The 19,481-nt window shown below is 43.9% G+C and overlaps 1 protein-coding gene across 1 annotated transcript in view; it reads left to right on the top strand.

Annotated features, from left to right (window-relative positions):
* The window catches only part of LOC126257762 (Down syndrome cell adhesion molecule-like protein Dscam2), a 381,956-nt gene that overhangs the window by 55,775 nt on the left and 306,700 nt on the right, over positions 1-19,481 (top strand). The window contains exon 3 of the mRNA XM_049955588.1: positions 2,133-2,364. Within this exon, the coding sequence (XP_049811545.1) occupies positions 2,133-2,364 (232 nt within the window). The remainder of the gene's footprint in view (positions 1-2,132; positions 2,365-19,481) is intronic.

Here is a 19,481-nt window from a genome sequence, read left to right as displayed (position 1 = left end):
CGGCGGGGTCAGGGATTTTCTCTGCCTCGTGATGGCTGGGTGTTGTGTGCTGTCCTTAGGTTAGTTAGGTTTAAGTAGTTCTAAGTTCTAGGGGACTGATGACCGTAGATGTTAAGTCCCATAGTGCTCAGAGCCATTTGAACCATTTGAACCTTGACATTCACGTCCCATTCTGTTCCACTCCATTGCCAGTCTGCGGTGAATGCCGCAGTTTGAAATACATTATCGGATGTTTAGTCACTCCGTTCAGTCCTTTGATGTCCCGAGTGAGCAGACCATAACATTCCCTTACTGATGCAGCGTGGCCAGTGGGAACTACAGACAGTTCAGATTCTGGTAACTATATGGGGACACACTGGAGACGTCCTTATACGAGGGTCAAATGAAAACCTTAAATGTTTTTTAAATATTATTTATTGTGCAGAAGTGGTACAAAGCTGTATCACTGTTCAACATAATCTCCCCCACGCTCAATGCAAGTCCTCCAGCGCTTACAAAGTGCATAAATTCCTTTAGAAAAGAATTCTTTTGGTAGTCTGCGTGACCACTCATGCACCACGTGGCGTACCTCTTCATCAGAACAGAACTTCTTTCCTCCTATTGCGTCTTTGAGTGGTCCAAACATATGGAAATCACTTGGGGCAAGGTCTGGTGAGTATGGTGGATGAGGAAGACACTCAAAATGCAGGTCTGTGATTGTTGCAACTGTTGTACGGGCACTGTGGGGCCTTGCATTGTCATGTCGCAAAAGGACACCTGCTGACAGCAATCCACGTCGCTTTGATTTGATTGCAAGTTGCAGATGATTTTTTAGGAGATCCGTGTATGATGCACTGGTGACAGTGGTCCCCCCTAGGCATGTAATGTTCCAAAATGACGCCTTTTTCATCCCAAAAGAGAGTCAGCATAACCTTCCCTGCTGATGGTTCTATTCGAAACTTCTCTGGTTTTGGTGATGAGGAATGGCACCATTCCTTGCTCGCTCTCTTCGTTTCTGGCTGGTGGAAATGAACCCACACTTCGTTAAAAAAATGTTCAAATGTATGTGAAATCTTATGGGACTTAGCTCCTAAGGTCATCAGTCCCTAAGCTTACACACTACTTAACCTAAATTATCCTAAGGACAAACACACACACCCATGCCTGAGGGAGGACTCGCACCTCCGCCGGGAGCAGCCGCACAGTCCATGACTGCAGCGCCCTAGACCACTCGTCAAATCCCGCGCGGCCCACGTTTCGTCCTCAGTAACGATTCTTGCAAGCAAGCCATCACCTGCTCATTCGAAACTCCGAAGAAGTTCTTCGCAAGCATCAACACGTCGTTCTCTCATTTCAGGAGTCAGCTGCCGTGGCACCCATCTTGCACACACTTTGTGAAACTGGAGCACATCGTGCACAATGTGGTGTCCTGACACATGACTAATCTGTAAACATTCTGGAATGTCATTCAGTGTCACTCGGCGGTTTTTCCTTCACTATGGCTTCAACTGCTGCAATGTTCTGTGGAGTCACAACCCGTTGTGCCTGACCTGGACGAGGAGCATCTTCCACTGAAGTCACACCATTTGCGAACCTCCATCTCCATTCGTAGACTTGCTCCTGCGACAAACATGCATCACCGTACTGAACCTTCAGTCATCGATGAATTTCAATAGGTTTCACAACTTCACTATGCAAGAACCGAATAAGAGAACGCTGTTCTTCCCTGGTGCAAGTCGCAAGTGGCGCGGCCATCTTTATAATGTGCGACGGTATGTGTGCATCTCCGCTATGCTGCCACCTACAGGCCATTCTGCAAGCTGTTTGTAGCACGCTTACCAACTTACAGCATAACGGCGCGAAATTTCGATTTGTTATTACAAATTTAAGGTTTTCATTTGAGTCACCCTCGTGCGTTTAAGATAGTCTCCAACCGAGGTTACGAAGCAGAGTGTCTGCTACGAATTGTCACGCACAGCACGAGCCAGACTCGGGCGCCCTGCGCCCGACTGACGCCGGCACAGTCCTATTCGGGCCATTCGGGGACCGCTCACAATATGCTAAGAGTAGTATTTGATGGGGAACTTTTAATGTGCTCATGTGACTGCTGTTTGGGAGGTGTGTTAAATGAGTCGCCTGTTACGTGTTTACAGGTGGTGAACTCTGGAGAGGCGGCGACGTTCAACTGTTCCGTCACTGGCTCCCCCGTGGGCAGCGTGGAGTGGCTGCACAACGCGGAGTCGGTGCCCGCCGGCCGCGCGCGCCTTTTGTCGCCGCTGGTTCTGCACATCGCCGCTGCGACGCGCGCGCATCGCGGCGTCTACCAGTGCGTCGCCAGGGGAGACGCAGACAGCGCGCAGGCCGGGGCAGAGCTGCGACTGGGAGGTCAGTCAACACCACTCACACCAACAGTAGCACGAGGCGGAGCTGCACTGCCGTGTGTTTGACGTCCTGAGCACTCTATTACTAGTGTGGGATCCCTATAACTTTTTCTGGTTTGTTGAGGGTGGTAAACATTCTATCTACAGTGAAACTTTCCTTAATCCTAGCACCACTAAGCTCGGATCTGTCACATGGATGTCTATGGGGGGTGGGGAGGGGGCAAAAATTGCCCTGGCATTCTTTTCACTTTTTAACATTTTTTGTTTGTTTCGTTTTGATTATTTAATGAATTAGGAATTTCTTTACTAGGTTGCAACACACTTTCTATAGTTATCAGGAACATTATAACTTATACAAATACAATAAATAAAGTAATGAATATGAGGTATTTTTTTCATGAAACTCTTCACTTAAAACTTCCGGGCTGATAGGTCGTGGTCGAAGTATAAAACTCTCTCCTGACGTTTCGTCTCCGACTGCGGGAGACATCCTCGGAGGTAAAGCGGCGAACTGCTAAGAGTACTCGAGGAAACGCTGATTATATAGGCAGTACAGAGGGCGCCACTGTCGGCCACCTGGCGTCGGCTATGAGATTGTCTCTGGTAATGCCAACATTCTCGATTGAAAGTAATCGATCGTCACGCTTGCGGTGCAACGCTGACATCCAAATTTTATCCAGTTTAAAACCTTCGTCTTTCCTGTTAAAATTATTACGATGTTTATCAATCTCGATAGCCTCTCTATACGAGCGTGCATAATAATGCGAGATTTTTGATATGACGCTCATCTCGCTGAATTTTATTTCATGATCGCCTTCCTGGTAAACATGTTCCGCTATGGCCGATTTATCCGTGTGACCCAGGCGGCAATTCCTCTTATGTTCAACAAGACGGGTGTTCACACTTCTCTTTTTGGTACCGATGTAAACCTGTTCACAACTGCAAGTAATTTTATATAACCCCGGTCTAGCCAAAGGGTGTCGTGCATCTTTTGCCTACCTTAAAAATTCTTTTATTTTCCTGGTGGGTCTGAAAATAGTTTCCACCCCATACTTGCCTAAAACTTTCCCAATGTGATCTGTGACCTTACTAATGAACGGAAGAAAAACTTCGCCCTTGGGCGACTGTTGTTCGTCGTTACTCCTGATTCTCTGCCTAGAGAGAAGTGCTCGATCTATATCCTTGCTAGAATAGCCATTCTTCACGAAAGTTAACCGTTGATATTCAATCTCATTTTTTAAATAAACAGGTTCACAAAGTTTGTACGCCCTGTCTACCAAAGTTTTCATTACACGTCTCTTTTGTCTAGGGTGGTGGTTTGAATCTTTGTGTAGATAGCGATCAGTATGTGTGGGCTTTCCATGCATCTTATGGCCCAACGTTCCGTCCCGTCGTTTAATCACAGACACATCCAGAAAATTCAGTTGCCCATTCCTTTCCGTCTCCATAGTGAATTGGATTTTCGGATTAATGCTATTTGAATGTGTCAAGAAGGCATCCAACTCCTCTGCTCCGTGTGTCCATACTATGAACGTGTCATCGACATAGCGATACCATCTGGCTGGTCTCTTACTGGCAGTCTGCAACGCCCGTTGTTCAAAAGTCTCCATAAATAAGTAAGCCACAGCAGGACTGAGAGGACTGCCAAAGTCAATCTGTTCATAAAAGTCATTATTGTATTGAAAGTGGGTTGTGGTGAGGCAGTGTCGGAATAATGCCACAATATCGGTAGCAAAAATATCCGCTATGCATAAGATAGCTTCGTTTACCGGAATTATGGTAAATAACGACACAACGTTAAAATTGACGAGGATATCATCCTGGCCCACGCTCGTTTCCTTTAACTTGTCAATGAAATGAGCTGAATTTTTAATATGACTGTCCGTCCTACCAACATAAGGCTGCAGCATTGAGGCAAGGTGTCTAGCTAACTCGTGTGTTGGTCCGCCTATAGCGCTGACAATTGGCCTCAACAGAATCCCAGGTTTATGAACTTTGAGTAAACCATAAAGTCTAGGTGGATACGCTTCTGTTTTACAAAGCAGCTTCTTATCGTCGGAGCCAAATGAAGACGCTTTCATCAGTCGATTTGTCATTCTTAAATCGGCCGTAGCGGAACATGTTTACCAGGAAGACGATCATGAAATAAAATTCAGTGAGGCGAGCGTCATATCAAAAACCTCGCATTATTATGCGCGCTCGTATAGAGAGGCTATCGAGATTAATAAACATCGTAATAATTTTAACAGGAAAGTCGAAGGTGTTAAACTGGATAAAATTTGGATGTCAGCGCTGCACCGCAAGCGTGACGATCGATTACTTTCAATCGAGAATGTTGGCATTACCAGAGACAATCTCATAGCCGGCGCCACGTGGTCGACTGTGCCGCCCTCTGTACTGCCTATATAATCAGCGCTTCCTCGAGTTCTCTTCGCAGTTCGCCGCTGCACCTCCGAGGATGTCTCCCGCAGTCGGAGACGAAACGTCAGGAGAGAGTTTTATACTTCGACCACGGCCTATCAGCCCGGAAGTTTTAAGTGAAGACAATACCGGCCGTGAAAGCTTACATTGTAATATCATGAAGCTAACACTTCTTTAGCTGTTCTGGTATGTGTTTTCTATTACTCTTCAATGTTCCCACCGAAGTTAACTTATCATCATTGTAAAGTTCCTCGGCTAGGTCTATGGATGTATAATAACGATCTGTTGTTATATTTCTTCCACTTTCTGCCAGTGGATTCACTAGGCGTCTAACAACTGCCTTTGCACTCCGTTCCTCGGCAGGTCGCTCATCCTTCCTGCATAGACCTCCATTTTCAGAACATACCAGGTGTGGGCATCTGATAACATCCTAATCAATAAGCCATACTTCCCAGGCTTGTCTTTCATAAAGACTTTAAAGGGACATCTTCCTCGAAACAGGGAGAGCATTTCATCGATCGTTAGATCTGCAACTGGTATTTAGTATTTCACAAACATTTTGTCAGTTTGGTCGCGAACTTCACGAAGGGGGCAAAACTTATCCTGCTTCCGTCTTTTGGTTCTTGTTTCTTTATCATCAAATCTAATCAGGGACAGAAGCTCTCCACACCGAATACGACTCACTGTAGCTATGTAAATATTATTTCCCAGTACTTCCCGCAAAGTCCTCAAGAGGCAGTAATATATTCCCTGCCGCTTTTTGCTGTAACAATGATGCTGGAAGCAGCTGCATGGTGTTCATCAGGGGATGAACTCCGTGAACTTGACTCATTTTCAATTGCTCTGTCACTATCATATGGTTGGTTGGTTGGTTGGTTTTGGGGAAGGAGACCAGACAGCGAGGTCATCGGTCTCATCGGAGTAGGGGAGGATGGGGAAGGAAGTCGGCCGTGCCCTTTCAAAGGAACCATCCCGGCATTTGCCTGGAGCGATTTAGGGAAATCACGGAAAACCTAAATCAGGATGGCCGGACGCGGGAATGAACCGTCGTCACTATCATATGTCACAACTGTATCATCTTCTTCTGGATCACTTTCGTCACCTTCATTTGCTTCATTTATTATATCTGACACCTCTTAATCTGTGAGAAACCTTTGATAGTGACAAGACATTTTATTATAACTGCGAGTAATGTACAACTGCTCGAACAACAAAGGAGATTTGTTTCAAAACAACAATGGCAACACCATGCACCGGTACCAACAACCAGAAACTGCATTTCTTTCTGCCATGTTGAGAAATATTTTAATGAGAGAAGTTCTCTCACCGATGTCTAAAGAGGGGCAAAAACTGCCCGCACTTAAATTAAATATAATAAGCAGATTTACCCCCCATGAACCATGGACCTTGCCGTTGGTGGGGAGGCTTGCGTGCCTCAGCGATACAGATGGCCGTACAGTAGGTGCAACCACAACGGAGGGGTATCTGTTGAGAGGCCAGACAAACATGTGGTTCCTGAAGAGGGGCAGCGGCCTTTTCAGTAGTTGCAGGGGCAACAGTCTGGATGATTGACTGATCTGGCCTTGTAACAATAACCAAAACGGCCTTGCTGTGCTGGTACTGCAACCGCTGAAAGCAAGGGTAAACTACAGCCGTAAATTTTCCCGAGGACATGCAGCTTTACTGTATGATTAAATGATGATGGCGTCCTCTTGGGTAAAATATTCCGGAGGTAAAATAGTCCCCCATTCGGATCTCCGGGCGGGGACTACTCAAGAAGAAGTCGTTATCAGGAGAAATAAAACTGGCGTTCTGCGGATCGGAGCGTGGAATCTCAGATCCCTTAATCGGACAGGTAGGTTAAGAAAATTTAAAAAGGGAAATGTATAGGTTAAAGTTAGATATAGTGGTAATTAGTGAAGTTCGGTGGCAGGAGGAACAAGACTTTTGGTCAGGTGAACACAGGGTTATAAATACAAAATCAAATAGGGGTAATGCAAGAGTAGGTTTAATAATGAATAAAAAAATAGGAGTGCGGGTAAGCTACTACAAACAGCATAGTGAACGTATTATAGTGGCCAAGACAGACACGAAGCCCATACCTACTACAGTAGTACAAGTTTATATGCCAAGTAGCTCTGCAGATGATGAAGAAATTGATGAAATGTATGACGAGATAAAAGAAATTATTCAGGTAGTGAAGGGAGACGAAAATTTAATAGTCATGGGTGACTGGAATTCGTCAGTAGGAAAAGGGAGAGAAGGAAACATAGTAGGTGAATATGGATTGGGGGGAAGAAATGAAAGAGGAAGCCGCCTTGTAGAATTTTGCACAGAGCATAACTTAATCATAGCTAACACTTGGTTCAAGAATCATGAAAGAAGGTTGTATACCTGGAAGAATCCTGGAGATACTAAAAGGTATCAGATAGATTACATAATGGTAAGACAGAGATTTAGGAACCAGGTTTTAAATTGTAAGACATTTTCAGGGGCAGATGTGGATTCTGACCACAATCTATTGGTTATGAACTGCAGATTGAAACTGAAGAAACTGCAAAAAGGTGGGAATTTAAGGAGATGGGACCTGGATGAACTGAAAGAACCAGAGGTTGTAGAGAGTTTCAGGGAGAGCATAAGGGAACAATTGACAGGAATGGGGAAAAGAAATACAGTAGAAGAAGAATGGGTAGCTCTGAGGGATGAAGTAGTGAAGGCAGCAGATGATCAAGTAGGTAAAAAGACGAGGGCTAATAGAAATCCTTGGGTAACAGAACAAATATTGAATTTAATTGATGAAAGGAGAAAATATAAAAATGCAGTAAATGAAGCAGGCAAAAAGGAATACAAACGTCTCAAAAATGAGATCGACAGGAAGTGCAAAATAGCTAAGCAGGGATGGCTAGAGGACAAATGTAAGGATGTAGAGGCTTGTCTCACTAGGGGTAAGTTGGATACTGCCTACAGGAAAATTAATGAGACCCTTGGAGAGAAGAGAACCACTTGTATGAATATCAAGAGCTCAGATGGCAACCCAGTTCTAAGCAAAGAAGGGAAGGCAGAAAGGTGGGAGTATATAGAGGGTTTATACAAGGGCGATGTACTTGAGGACAATATTATAGAAATGGAAGAGGATGTAGATGAAGATGAAATGGGAGATAAGATACTGCGTGAAGAGTTTGACGGAGCACTGAAAGACCTGAGTCGAAACAAGGCCCCGGGAGTAGACAACATTCCATTAGAACTACTGATGGCCTTGGGAGAGCCAGTCATGACAAAACTCTACCATCTGGTGAGCAAGATGTATGAGACAGGCGAAATACCCACAGACTTCAAGAAGAAGAATATAATAATTCCAATACCAAAGAAAGCAGGTGTTGACAGATGTGAAAATTACCGAACTATCAGTTTAATAAGTCACAGCTGCAAAATACTAACGCGAATTCTTTACAGACGAATGGAAAAACTGGTAGAAGCGGACCTCGGGGAAAATCAGTTTGGATTCCGTAGAAATGTTGGAACACGTGAGGCAATACTAACCTTACGACTTATCTTAGAAGAAAGATTAAGAAAAGCAAACCTCCGTTTCTAGCATTTGCAGACTTAGAGAAAGCTTTTGACAACGTTAACTGGAATACTCTCTTTCAAATTCTGAAGGTGGCAGGGGTAAAATACAGGGAGCGAAAGGCTATTTACAATTTGTACAGAAACCAGATGGCAGTTATAAGAGTCGAGGGGCATGAAAGGGAAGCAGTGGTTGGGAAAGGAGTGAGACAGGGTTGTAGCCTCTCCCCGATGTTATTCAATCTGTATATTGAGCAAGCAGTAAAGGAAACAAATGAAAAATTCGGAGTAGGTATTAAAATTCATGGAGAAGAAGTAAAAACTTTGAGGTTCGCCGATGACATTGTAATTCTGTCAGAGACAGTAAAGGACTTGGCAGAGCAGTTGAACGGAATGGACAGTGTCTTGAAAGGAGGATATAAGATGAACATCAACAAAAGCAAAACGAGGATAATGGAATGTAGTCAAATTAAATCGGGTAATGCTGAGGGGATTAGATTAGGAAATGAGACACTTAAAGTAGTAAAGGAGTTTTGCTATTTAGGGAGTAAAATAACTGATGATGGTCGAAGTAGAGAGGATATAAAATGTAGACTGGCAATGGCAAGGAAATCGTTTCTGAAGAAGAGGAATTTGTTAACATCGAGTATAGATTTAAGTGTCAGGAAGTCGTTTCTGAAAGTATTTGTATGGAGTGTAGCCATGTATGGAAGTGAAACATGGACAATAACCAGTTTGAACAAGAAGAGAATAGAAGCTTTCGAAATGTGGTGCTACAGAAGAATGCTGAAGATAAGGTGGGTAGATCACGTAACTGATGAGGAGGTATTGAATAGGATTGGGAAGAAGAGAAGTTTGTGGCACAACTTGACTAGAAGAAGGGATCGGTTGGTAGGACATGTTTTGAGGCATCAAGGGATCACAAATTTAGCATTGGAGGGCAGCGTGGAGGGTAAAAATCGTAGAGGGAGACCAAGAGATCAATACACTAAGCAGATTCAGAAGGATGTAGGTTGCAGTAGGTACTGGGAGATGAAGAAGCTTCGACAGGATAGAGTAGCATGGAGAGCTGCATCAAACCAGTCTCAGGACTGAAGACCATAACAACAACAACAACAAGCAGATTTAAATAATTCACAATATGTATAAAACCATGACAGCACATACTCTAGATATTTTTCTACAACTACCTAAATTCTTGCTTCTTCACTCCAACAAATAGATATATTACACAAAACAAATACTCCGGGCAATCCCCTTAGTGGTGCTGGGGTTAAAGCTGCGTTTACACAAAGCGAAAGAAGCCCGCACAACAGTTTCGCGTAGGAAGTAACGCGTAGTGCAGACATGCTCCCCACCGCAAAATGTATTGCGCCTGGCTGATTCGCAGTGCGTCAGATCCCAGTCGGGTTTGGGCAAGAAATGAAGTGTCTCGCTTCTCTTGTTTCGGGTAGTGTAAATTTCGTTCCTTGTCGCACGCAAGTCAAGGAGTGAGAAGAAAGCATACGCTTTATCAAATTTTACAAAAAATTACTTGCTTTTTTGGCGAAGCCTGATACGCGACCATAGGATAGCCAAAGGGTGGAGCTATTGATTGAGTTAAGTGAGATTTATTCAATTCACTTTAATAGACCCCATTTCTTACGACAATACCTTGCGAAGCGATATCATACAGGTAGCAAACTATCAAAAAGCAATCATCTTACAAAAAACAATGACCCACCGTTACAAATCGCCACAATATCAACATTAATTTAAATTGCAGTAACATGTGACTCTTGCCGCATGTATTAGTATGAGGTAGGAAGTGGGCACCAGACTTGGTAATACCTTAAACAATAAATACAGGAATGGCCACTGAGATTAATTTTTTTAAAAAAGATGAGAAGTCTCATAATCAAAAACCACCTCACACCAAATTTTAACAAAAATCTTAACAAAAATCTGTTTTAGTTAAAAGAGTTAATAATGGTTAGTCGGAAACGTACCAAATTTTAAAAAATAAATAACCTAACTTCTTTCTCTCTCTCTCTCTCTCTCCCTCTCTCTGTTTCTCTCTGTCTCTCTCTCTCTCTCTCTCTCTCTCTCTCTCTCTCTCTCTCTCTCCCTCTCTCTGTTTCTCTCTCCCTCTCTCTCTCCCTCTCTCTGTTTCTCTCTCTCTCTCTCTCTCTCTCTCTCTCTCTCTCTCTCTCTCCCTCTCTCTGTTTCTCTCTGTCTCTCTCTCTCTCTCTCTCTCTCTCTCTCTCTCTCTCTCCCTCTCTCTGTTTCTCTCTCCCTCTCTCTCTCCCTCTCTCTGTTTCTCTCTGTCTGTCTGTCTGTCTCTCTCTCTCTCTCTCTCTCTCTCTCTCTCCCTCTCTCTGTTTCTCTCTGTCTCTCTCTCTCTCTCTCTCTCTCTGTCTCTCGCTGCGCAGTCACATAGATTTTTTAGGGAAAAAAATCAAATTATTACCTTTAATCAGAAATTACTATGGCGTGCAATTTTAGGGAACAGGAGCACAGGCAATGCTCAAGGTAATATTTAATAGGACGACAACAACCAACGCCTCAGTACATATTATTACAGGCAATAAGAAGCGGCTCCTTCCCTTATTTGCCTTATTTTTTAGTCGGTTTGGTTCCCTGGCAGCGGGTCCCTATATCCAGTTCTTTGGCATCCATCTCAGAGTTCTCTTCAAATATGCGACGTGATTTTTTTCACCGTGTACAAACTCTAGGGATTGATCGATAAGATAATGCGGAACAAAAAAGGTCTTATGGACTTGTGTCCGGAAATGCATGGTTACCATGTTAGAGACCATTTATTCAATCACACGTCGTTGCAGAGACTGCAGTCACGAACAGGCCAGTGTTAGAAACGAGTAACACGATACATACTGGCACACGCACTTCCAGGAACAAATAAGCCTCAGAGTCAAGTCAGTTAGCACAGCACTCATGAGCGTCAAAATCAACACCACCATACCAGAGAGGGTAGTAAACTGGAATCATGTCAATCAAACAAGCACATTCTGTCCTCGAACTGAGACCACACAAACGGTGCATAACCGCGGAATTTATATCCTGTGAAAGTACAAAACAGATCAGTCAACAATTAGCGCCCCTTGAAGGTGAACGAAAGATAGAAAACGTGGCGACGTGCCCGCCGGTACACGGTAGCTCAAAACACTGGCAATAACGACGTCAGTTTTCCTGTCCGGCGGCATATTTAACATACAGTGTATTTCTATCTGCAGTCAGCTCGTGCTCCAATTACCCACCGCCGTGCGGCGTGCGGCAGCTAACATTCTTTTCGCACGGCCACTACTGGAAAACATACTGTCAATTCGCCGCACCTGACAATATCCCGACGGCCAGCAACAACTTGGTCCTAATAGTACACGCGGCCGCCACACTCCTCACGCTCTTTTCAGTTTCCGAGTCCCGAACTTGGCCAGATAAACCACTCATTGACAGAGAACTCACAAACACAGTCGAGAGAAGATAAGGCCAACCTAGACAGCTAGTGCCAACCTAGGCGCAAAGCGCCGCACACGGCACAGTAGAATCCAGAATAAAAATCCAACCACAATAATACAGAAAGGAAGGATGCGGGGAGAGAAATTGGCGTGAACCTTCAGCAGCCACTCTCAGCTTTGAAATTAAGAACGAAAACTCTGTTGGAGTTACACGTAAATGGAACGTCAAGTGGGAATAAAGTCACGTGCACTGGATACGGTACAATACAAACCTTGTTTACACACCGTCCACCGAAAAAGGTTCCGAGACTGATTTTATTTCTCGCGTACTAGTGAAATTCGTGCAGTAATCATAGTGGTAGCTTGAAGTGACAACTGTAACAACAGATGCGCATTCGACAAAGTAGTGGGCAGTAGTGGACGTGCAGCCGCAGTGTGCCAAAGTTGTTGAGTCACAAATCGCAATGGAGCAACATCTCTAAATCAAGTGCTCAAGACATTACACAAAATAAACAATTAATTGAAACCCTCAGCAGAGGTTGATGTACCTCGATGGGGACAGCCGAAAATGTGTGCCCCGACCGGAAATCGCACCCGGGATCTCCTGCTTACATGGCAGACGCTCTATCGATCTCCTTTTTTTCGTTCGTTGCATCTGCTCGGGACGGACATCGTAAGACACCCGATTAAGTTCGTTGTTGATCGATTAACTCAATTTTTTTTATATTACAGAGGGCAGCTAACACTCTGACCGAACACGCTGAGCTACCGTGCCGGCAAAACACTATCCACTGCAACAATTGTACAGCAACCATCTGAGCCACCGAGGACACAGATGAATAGCGCGACTGCAGGGACTTATCCCTTGCACGCTTCCCATGAGACCCACATTCCCCACTGTCCACAATTTACATGCGTAATGTACCTAAAAGCTATTTGCCCATCCACTCATTACTCGCCCACACTAAGGTGACGATTCCCATAAGAGTTCGGGCAACATGTGCGCATTCGCAGAGACGAAGGCCAATGGCTGGGTAGCCTTTAACTGTATATATGTATGAAGACAGTAACTGTTCTCGAAAGAACAGATACCATTGATGACCGTGTAGCTTCTCTAGTTGTTGTTGTTGTGGTCTTCAGTCCAGAGTCTGGTTTGATGCAGCTCTCCATGCTACTTTATCCTGTGCAAGCTTCTTCATCTCCCAGTACCTACTGCAACCTACATCCATCTGAATCTGTTCAGTGTATTCATCTCTTGCTCTCCCTCTACGATTTTTACCTTCCACTCTGCCCTCCAGTACTAAATTGGTGATCCCTTGATGCCTCAGAACATGTCCTACCAACCGATCCCTTCTTCTAGACAAGTTGTGCCACAAACTTCTCTTCTCCCCAATTCCATTCAATACTTCCTCATTAGTTATGTGATCTACCCATCTAATCTTCAGCATTCTTCTGCAACATCACATTTCGAAAGCTTCCATTCTCTTCTTGTCTAAACTATTTATCTTCCACGTTTCACTTCCATACATGGCTACACTCCATACACTTAAATCAATACTCGATGTTAACAAAATTCTCTTCTTCAGAAACGCTTTCCGTGCCATTGCCAGTCTACATTTTATATCCTCTATACTTCGGCCATCATCAGTTATTTTGCTCTCCAAACAGCAAAACTCCTTTACTACTTTAAGTGTCTCATTTCCTAATCTTATTCCCGCACCATCACCCGACTTAATTCGACAACAATCCATTATCCTTGTTTTGCTTTTGTTGATGTTCATCTTATACCCTCCTTTCAAGACACTGTCCATCCCATTCAACTGCTCTTCCAAGTCCTTTGCTGTCTCTGACAGAATTACAATGTCATCGGCGAACCTCAAAGTTTTTATTTCTTCTCCATGGATTTTGATACCTACTCCGATCTTTCCTTTTGTTTCCTTTACTGCTTGCTCAATATACAGATTGAATAACATCGGGGAGAGGCTACAACCCTGTCTCACTCCTTTCCCAACCACTGCTTCCCTTTCATGCCCCTCGACTCTTACAACTGCCATCTGGTTTCTGTACAAATTGTAAATAGCCTTTCGCTCCCTGTATTTTACCCCTGCCACCTTCAGAATTTGAAAGAGAGTATTCCAGTCAACATTGTCAAAAGCTTTCTCTAAGTCTGCAAATGCTAGAAAAGTAGGTTTGCCTTTCCTTAATCTTTCTTCTAAGATAAGTCGTAGGGGCAATATTACCTCACGTGTTCCAATATTTCTACGGAATCCAAACTGATCATCCCATAGGTCGGCTTCTACCAGTTTTTCCATTCGTCTGTAAAGAATTCGTGTTAGTATTTTGCAGCTGTGACTTATTAAACTGATAGTTCGGTAATTTTCACATCTGTCAAAACCTGCTTTTTTTTGGGATTGGAATTATTATATTCTTCTTGAAATCTGAGGGAATTTCGCCTGTCTCATACATCTTGCTCACCAGATGGTAGAGTTTTCTCAGGACTGGCTCTCCCAAGGCGTTCAGTAGTTCTAATGGGATGTTGTCTACTCCTGGGACATTCTTTCGACTTAGGTCTTTCAGTGCTCTGTCAAAGTCTTCACGCAGTATCATATCTCCCATTTCATCTTCATCTACATCCTCTTCCATTTCCATGATATTGTCCTCAAGAACATCGCCCCAGTATAGACCCTCTATATACTCCCTTCTTTGCTTAGAACTGGGTTTCCATCTGAGCTTTTGATATTCATGCAAGTGGTTCTCTTTTCTCCAAAGGTCTCTTTAATTTTCCTGTAGGCAGTATCTATCTTACCCCTCGTGAGATAAGCCTCTACATCCTTACATTTGTCCTCTAGCCATCCCTGCGTAGCCATTGTACACTTCCTGTCGATTTCATTTTTGAGACGTTTGTATTCCTTTTTGCCTGCTTCATTTACTGCATTTTTGTATTTTCTCCTTTCATCAATTAAATTCAGTATCTCTTCTGTTACCCAAGGATTTCTACTAGCCCTTGACTTTTTAACTACTTGATCCTCTGCTGCCTTCACTATTTCATTCCTCAAATCTACCCATTCTTCTTCTACTGTATTTCTTTCCCCCATTCCTCTCAATTGTTCCATTATGCTCTCCCTGAAACTCTGTACAACCTCTGGTTCTTTCAGTTTATCCAGGTCCCATCTCCTTAAATTCCCACCTTTTCGCAGTTTTTTCAGTTTTATTCTACAGTTCATAACCAATAGATTGTGGTCAGAGTCCACATCTGCCCCTGGAAATGTCTTACAATTTAAAACCTGGTTCCTAAATCTCTGTCTTAACATTATATAATCTACCTGAAACCTTTTAGTATCTCCAGGGTTTTTCCATGTATACAACCTTCTTTCATGATTCTTGAACCAAGTGTTAGCTATGATTAAGTTATGCTCTGTACAAAATTCTACCAGGCGGCTTCCTCTTTCTTTTCTTAGCCCTAATCCATATTCACCAACTACGTTTCCTTCTCTTCCGTTACCTACTGTCGAATTCCAGTCGCCCATGACTATTAAATTTTCGGCTCCCTTAACTACCTGAATAATTTCTTTTATCTCATCATACATTTCATCAATTTCTTCATCATCTGCAGAGCTACTTGGCATATAAACTTGTACTACTGTAGTAGGCGTGGGCTTCGTGTCTATCTTGGCCACAATAATACGTTCACTATGCTGTTTGTAGTAGCTTACCCGCACTCCTATTTTTTTATTCATTATTAAACCTACTCCTGCATTACCCCTATTTGATTTTGTATTTATAACCCTGTGTTCACCTGACCAGAAGTCTTGTTCCTCTTGCCACCGAACTTCACTAATTGCCACTATATCTAACTTTAACCTATCCATTTCCCTTTTTAAATTTTCTAACCTACCTGCCCGATTAAGGGATCTGACATTCCACGCTCCGATCCGTAGAACGCCAGTTTTCTTTCTCCTGATAACGATGTCCTCTTGAGTAGTCCCCGCCCGGAGATCCGAATGGGGGACTATTTTACCTCCGGAATATTTTACCCAAGAGAACGCCATCATCATTTAATCTTACAGTAAAGCTGCATGCCCTCGGGAAATTAATGATAATTACGCAAAACGTTTTGAAGAAGAGTAAAGAGCATGCTAAGTTTGTGCCACCCACCTTGACCAGCGAACAAAAACAAAAACACGTGAACGCCTGCTGTGGCTTGATTGAAATGCAAAAAGCGGTCTTTTTTGGAAAAAATCGTCTCGGGTGACAAGGCTTGGTGTCATCAGTACGAACCTAGCACAAAACGACTAAGTACGTGATGGATCTCAGGCTGTTCGCCAAGACGGAAGAAGGGGCGAATGTAAAGTGCGAGTTGAGCAACATCCTAAAGAAGGACCTTTATGTCAGTTGCAGATAGATAACTGTATGAACTTTCTGTGCGGTGTATTTTCAAGTGGTCGTAGACCATGTAGAACCCCTGAAGTATTAAAATTATCATTTAACGTTGATTTTATTACTCCTCTTGAAACATTTTCGACTGACGAGGTAGGTAGTAGTAATGTTTATGAATCGAAGTGGTTTACATGCAGATACGAGGAGCGTTCACCTGATAAATTCAGCACTTTTTTGGTCGGCCGATTCCGGTTGAAAAATGGCTCTGAGCACTATGGGACTTAACATCTGAGGTCATCAGTCCCCTAGAACTTAGAACTACCTAAAGCTAACTAACCTAAGGATATCACACCATCCATGCCCAAGGCAGGATTCGAACCTGCGACCGTAGCAGTCGCGCGTTTTCGGACTGAAGCGCCTAGAACCGCTCGGTCACTGTGGCCGGCCGATTCTGCTTGAAAAAATGCGGTATTTGCTGTGGGACATTGTGAAGTATTCCCGCTTTAGCCCCCATTGGTTCATGAAGTCCGGTAGGTGAGGGCATCTGCAACGGAGCTGCGCTCGAAGCAGAGGGCAGTAATTCAGTTTGTTTTGGTGAAAAACCAGAGCGTCGCAGATATTCATAGACGCTTGCAGAATGTCTGCGGAGACTTGTTAGTGAACATAAGCACGGTGAGTCGTTGGGCGAAGCGTCCTGCAATCATCGCAACACAGTCACGCAAACCGTCCGTGCCGGCCGGCCGCATACAGCTGCGATTCTTGCAATGTTAGAACGTGCGGACTCTCTCATTCGTCATGGTAGTTGGACCACAATCGAACACCTCGTTGCTCAGCTGGACGTCTCTGTTGGTAGTGCTGAGATATTCTTCCACAAGATGGGGTATTCAAAGGTGTGTGTCCACCTGTTTCGTCCCCGCCTAACAGGAGTCCATAAAGAGCAACGAAGGGCCATCTGTGCGGAATTGCTTGCGCGTTAAGAGGCTGATTGTGACAATTTTTGTCGAACATCGTCACAAGCGATGAAACATGTGTTCATCACTTCGAAGGGGAAACAAAACGACCATCCATGGAGTGGCGCCACACCAACTCTCGTCCGAAGAAAAAGTTCAAAACCGCACCCTCAGCAGGCAAAGTCATGGCGACGGTCTTCCGGGACTCTGAATGTGTTATCGTGTTTGATATCTCCCTTACGGTGTAACCATCAATTCCGAAGTGTACTGTGCTCTCCTCAGGAGACTGAAGAAACGACTTCAGCGTGTTCGTCGCCACAAAAATGCAAACGAACTCCTCCTTCTTCTTGACAACGCAAGGCCACAAACAAGTCTGCGCTTCCGACAGGAGCTCACTGTGCCTGTCAGGATGTGGCTGAGGTGGAAGTGAGGTCTAAAAAAGAACAAGTGTTAATTTTTCAACTCCGGTCGGCAAACCGCCTCCCGTTTATTGAGAAAACATTTACTGATTGGCCTAGCCGGGGTACATTATGTGAGTTTAGCGGCCCTAAGGCGCAAACAGATTGAGCCGGGGCTCGAAAAGTGCACGGAGGCAACCGGCCAATGCGTCTGATCTCGTCGGCGGCCTGTCAGTAAAAGAGGGCGATCCACACGCCTCGTCCGCGCAGCTCGGCGCGGTGGGCGCTCACGCGTGATCTACTGGACCTTTCTGATTGGCTGCTGCAGGAGCTCTGCCTAGGCAAGCGACGCTTCTCTAAGCGTCACTCCGTCAGCAGAAAGGTTGCTTGTTCGTCGAGCACGTAAACAAGTCGTGGGATAGAGGCACATACTGGAAGAATCTGATGTGTCGCCAACCCGGGGCCCGTGCACGGCTTTGTGAAGATCCATTGCCATCCATAGCTCACGCATTTAAAAAAAATTCCCTTTTCTTTTATTGAAAATGAAGGACTTCCGTACTCAATCTGTCAGCAGCTGTACATCACAAAACGTCACTGGACTCGTCTTCCTCATCCAACCTACAGGCTTCCATTAGTTGGGCGGAATGAAGGATGTGTTCCACAGAACGCACCACGTGGATGATGGGGAGTTTATTGTGGTAGCAGTAGGCTAGCCCTGACGAACAGTAGAGTGGTACCATGTGGGCATACAAGACATCCCAGTAAGATGGCGTTAGGCCGTCGTATTGAACGGATATTGTGTTGAAAATTGAGTGTTGTAGCCAAAAGAGTGGTGAATAATATGGTGTATAGGAATCATGAATAAAACCAACCAACTTCCAGAAAAAAAAAATTGTTGCATTTCTTATTGTACGCCCCTCATACTTCGACTTGTGTGTACATCATAAGTCTCACATAGTCATAGCCTTTCTCGAATTGTTATCACTTCTCTCAGCCTCGAATTAATTTTTTTCTATTTTTTTACCGATCAGTGATAAAGGGTGTTGAACGTCTTCTCCAGTCATGCAGGTGAAGTTGCTACAGGTATCTTCGATGGGTTCCGTAGCGCCTCCTTTTCTTTTCACCCAGAAGCTCACCGAAAAATCTTAACACAAGCTTTAACAAAATAATTAATTCTAGCATTACTGAGGGTGAAGAACCGGGGAATATGAATCACCCACAAGGTTCACTTTAAGTCTGCATTTATTGCAACACAACCAGTTAAAACACCAACAGTTACGTGTTACAATTGATTAGCTATACTGACAACATTTACACAAACACATTAAGGCTTGCAAATTTAGAAATTTTAAATTCCACGAAAATTAGGGAATAAACAGTTAAACTAGAGAACAACTTGGTTCAGATTTGACTGGTATACATTATAGCACTGAAACACTTTTCGACGAGATAAATCGTAGAACACGGAGAACTAAACAAATTCACGTGTTACAGGAAACCGGATCAGTTACTTTAATTTGAGAGTGATATTTCAGTGGGCTTACTTAAACACTAAATAAGACAGGATAAATATAGAACCCATTAAAAGGGGCATACACATTAAATCATGGAAATAGCACAATAAATTTAAAGATATCATAAATATATATAAACAGGCTTCCAACACAACTCTGTTCCTCCCTGAACAATTCAGCATGTAAAAGCGGTTACAAATTATTCTAAAACCATCACTTTGGGATCAAAATGGTTCAAATGGCTCTGTGCACTATGGGACTTAACTTTCAAGGTCATCAGTCCCCTAGAACTTAGAACTACTTAACCCTAACTAACATATGGACAGCACGCACATCTATGCCCGAGGCAGGATTCGAACCTGCGACCGTAGCGATCGCGCAGTTCCAGACTATAGCGCCTAGATCCGCCCGGGGATCACATTGGCCGTGTAAAATCAACTTA

This window comes from Schistocerca nitens, chromosome 1 (assembly GCF_023898315.1).
Source record: "Schistocerca nitens isolate TAMUIC-IGC-003100 chromosome 1, iqSchNite1.1, whole genome shotgun sequence".
NCBI lineage: Eukaryota > Metazoa > Arthropoda > Insecta > Orthoptera > Acrididae > Schistocerca > Schistocerca nitens.
The sequence above is the reverse complement of the archived record's forward strand: the minus strand, read 5'-3'. Positions and strand labels throughout refer to the sequence as shown.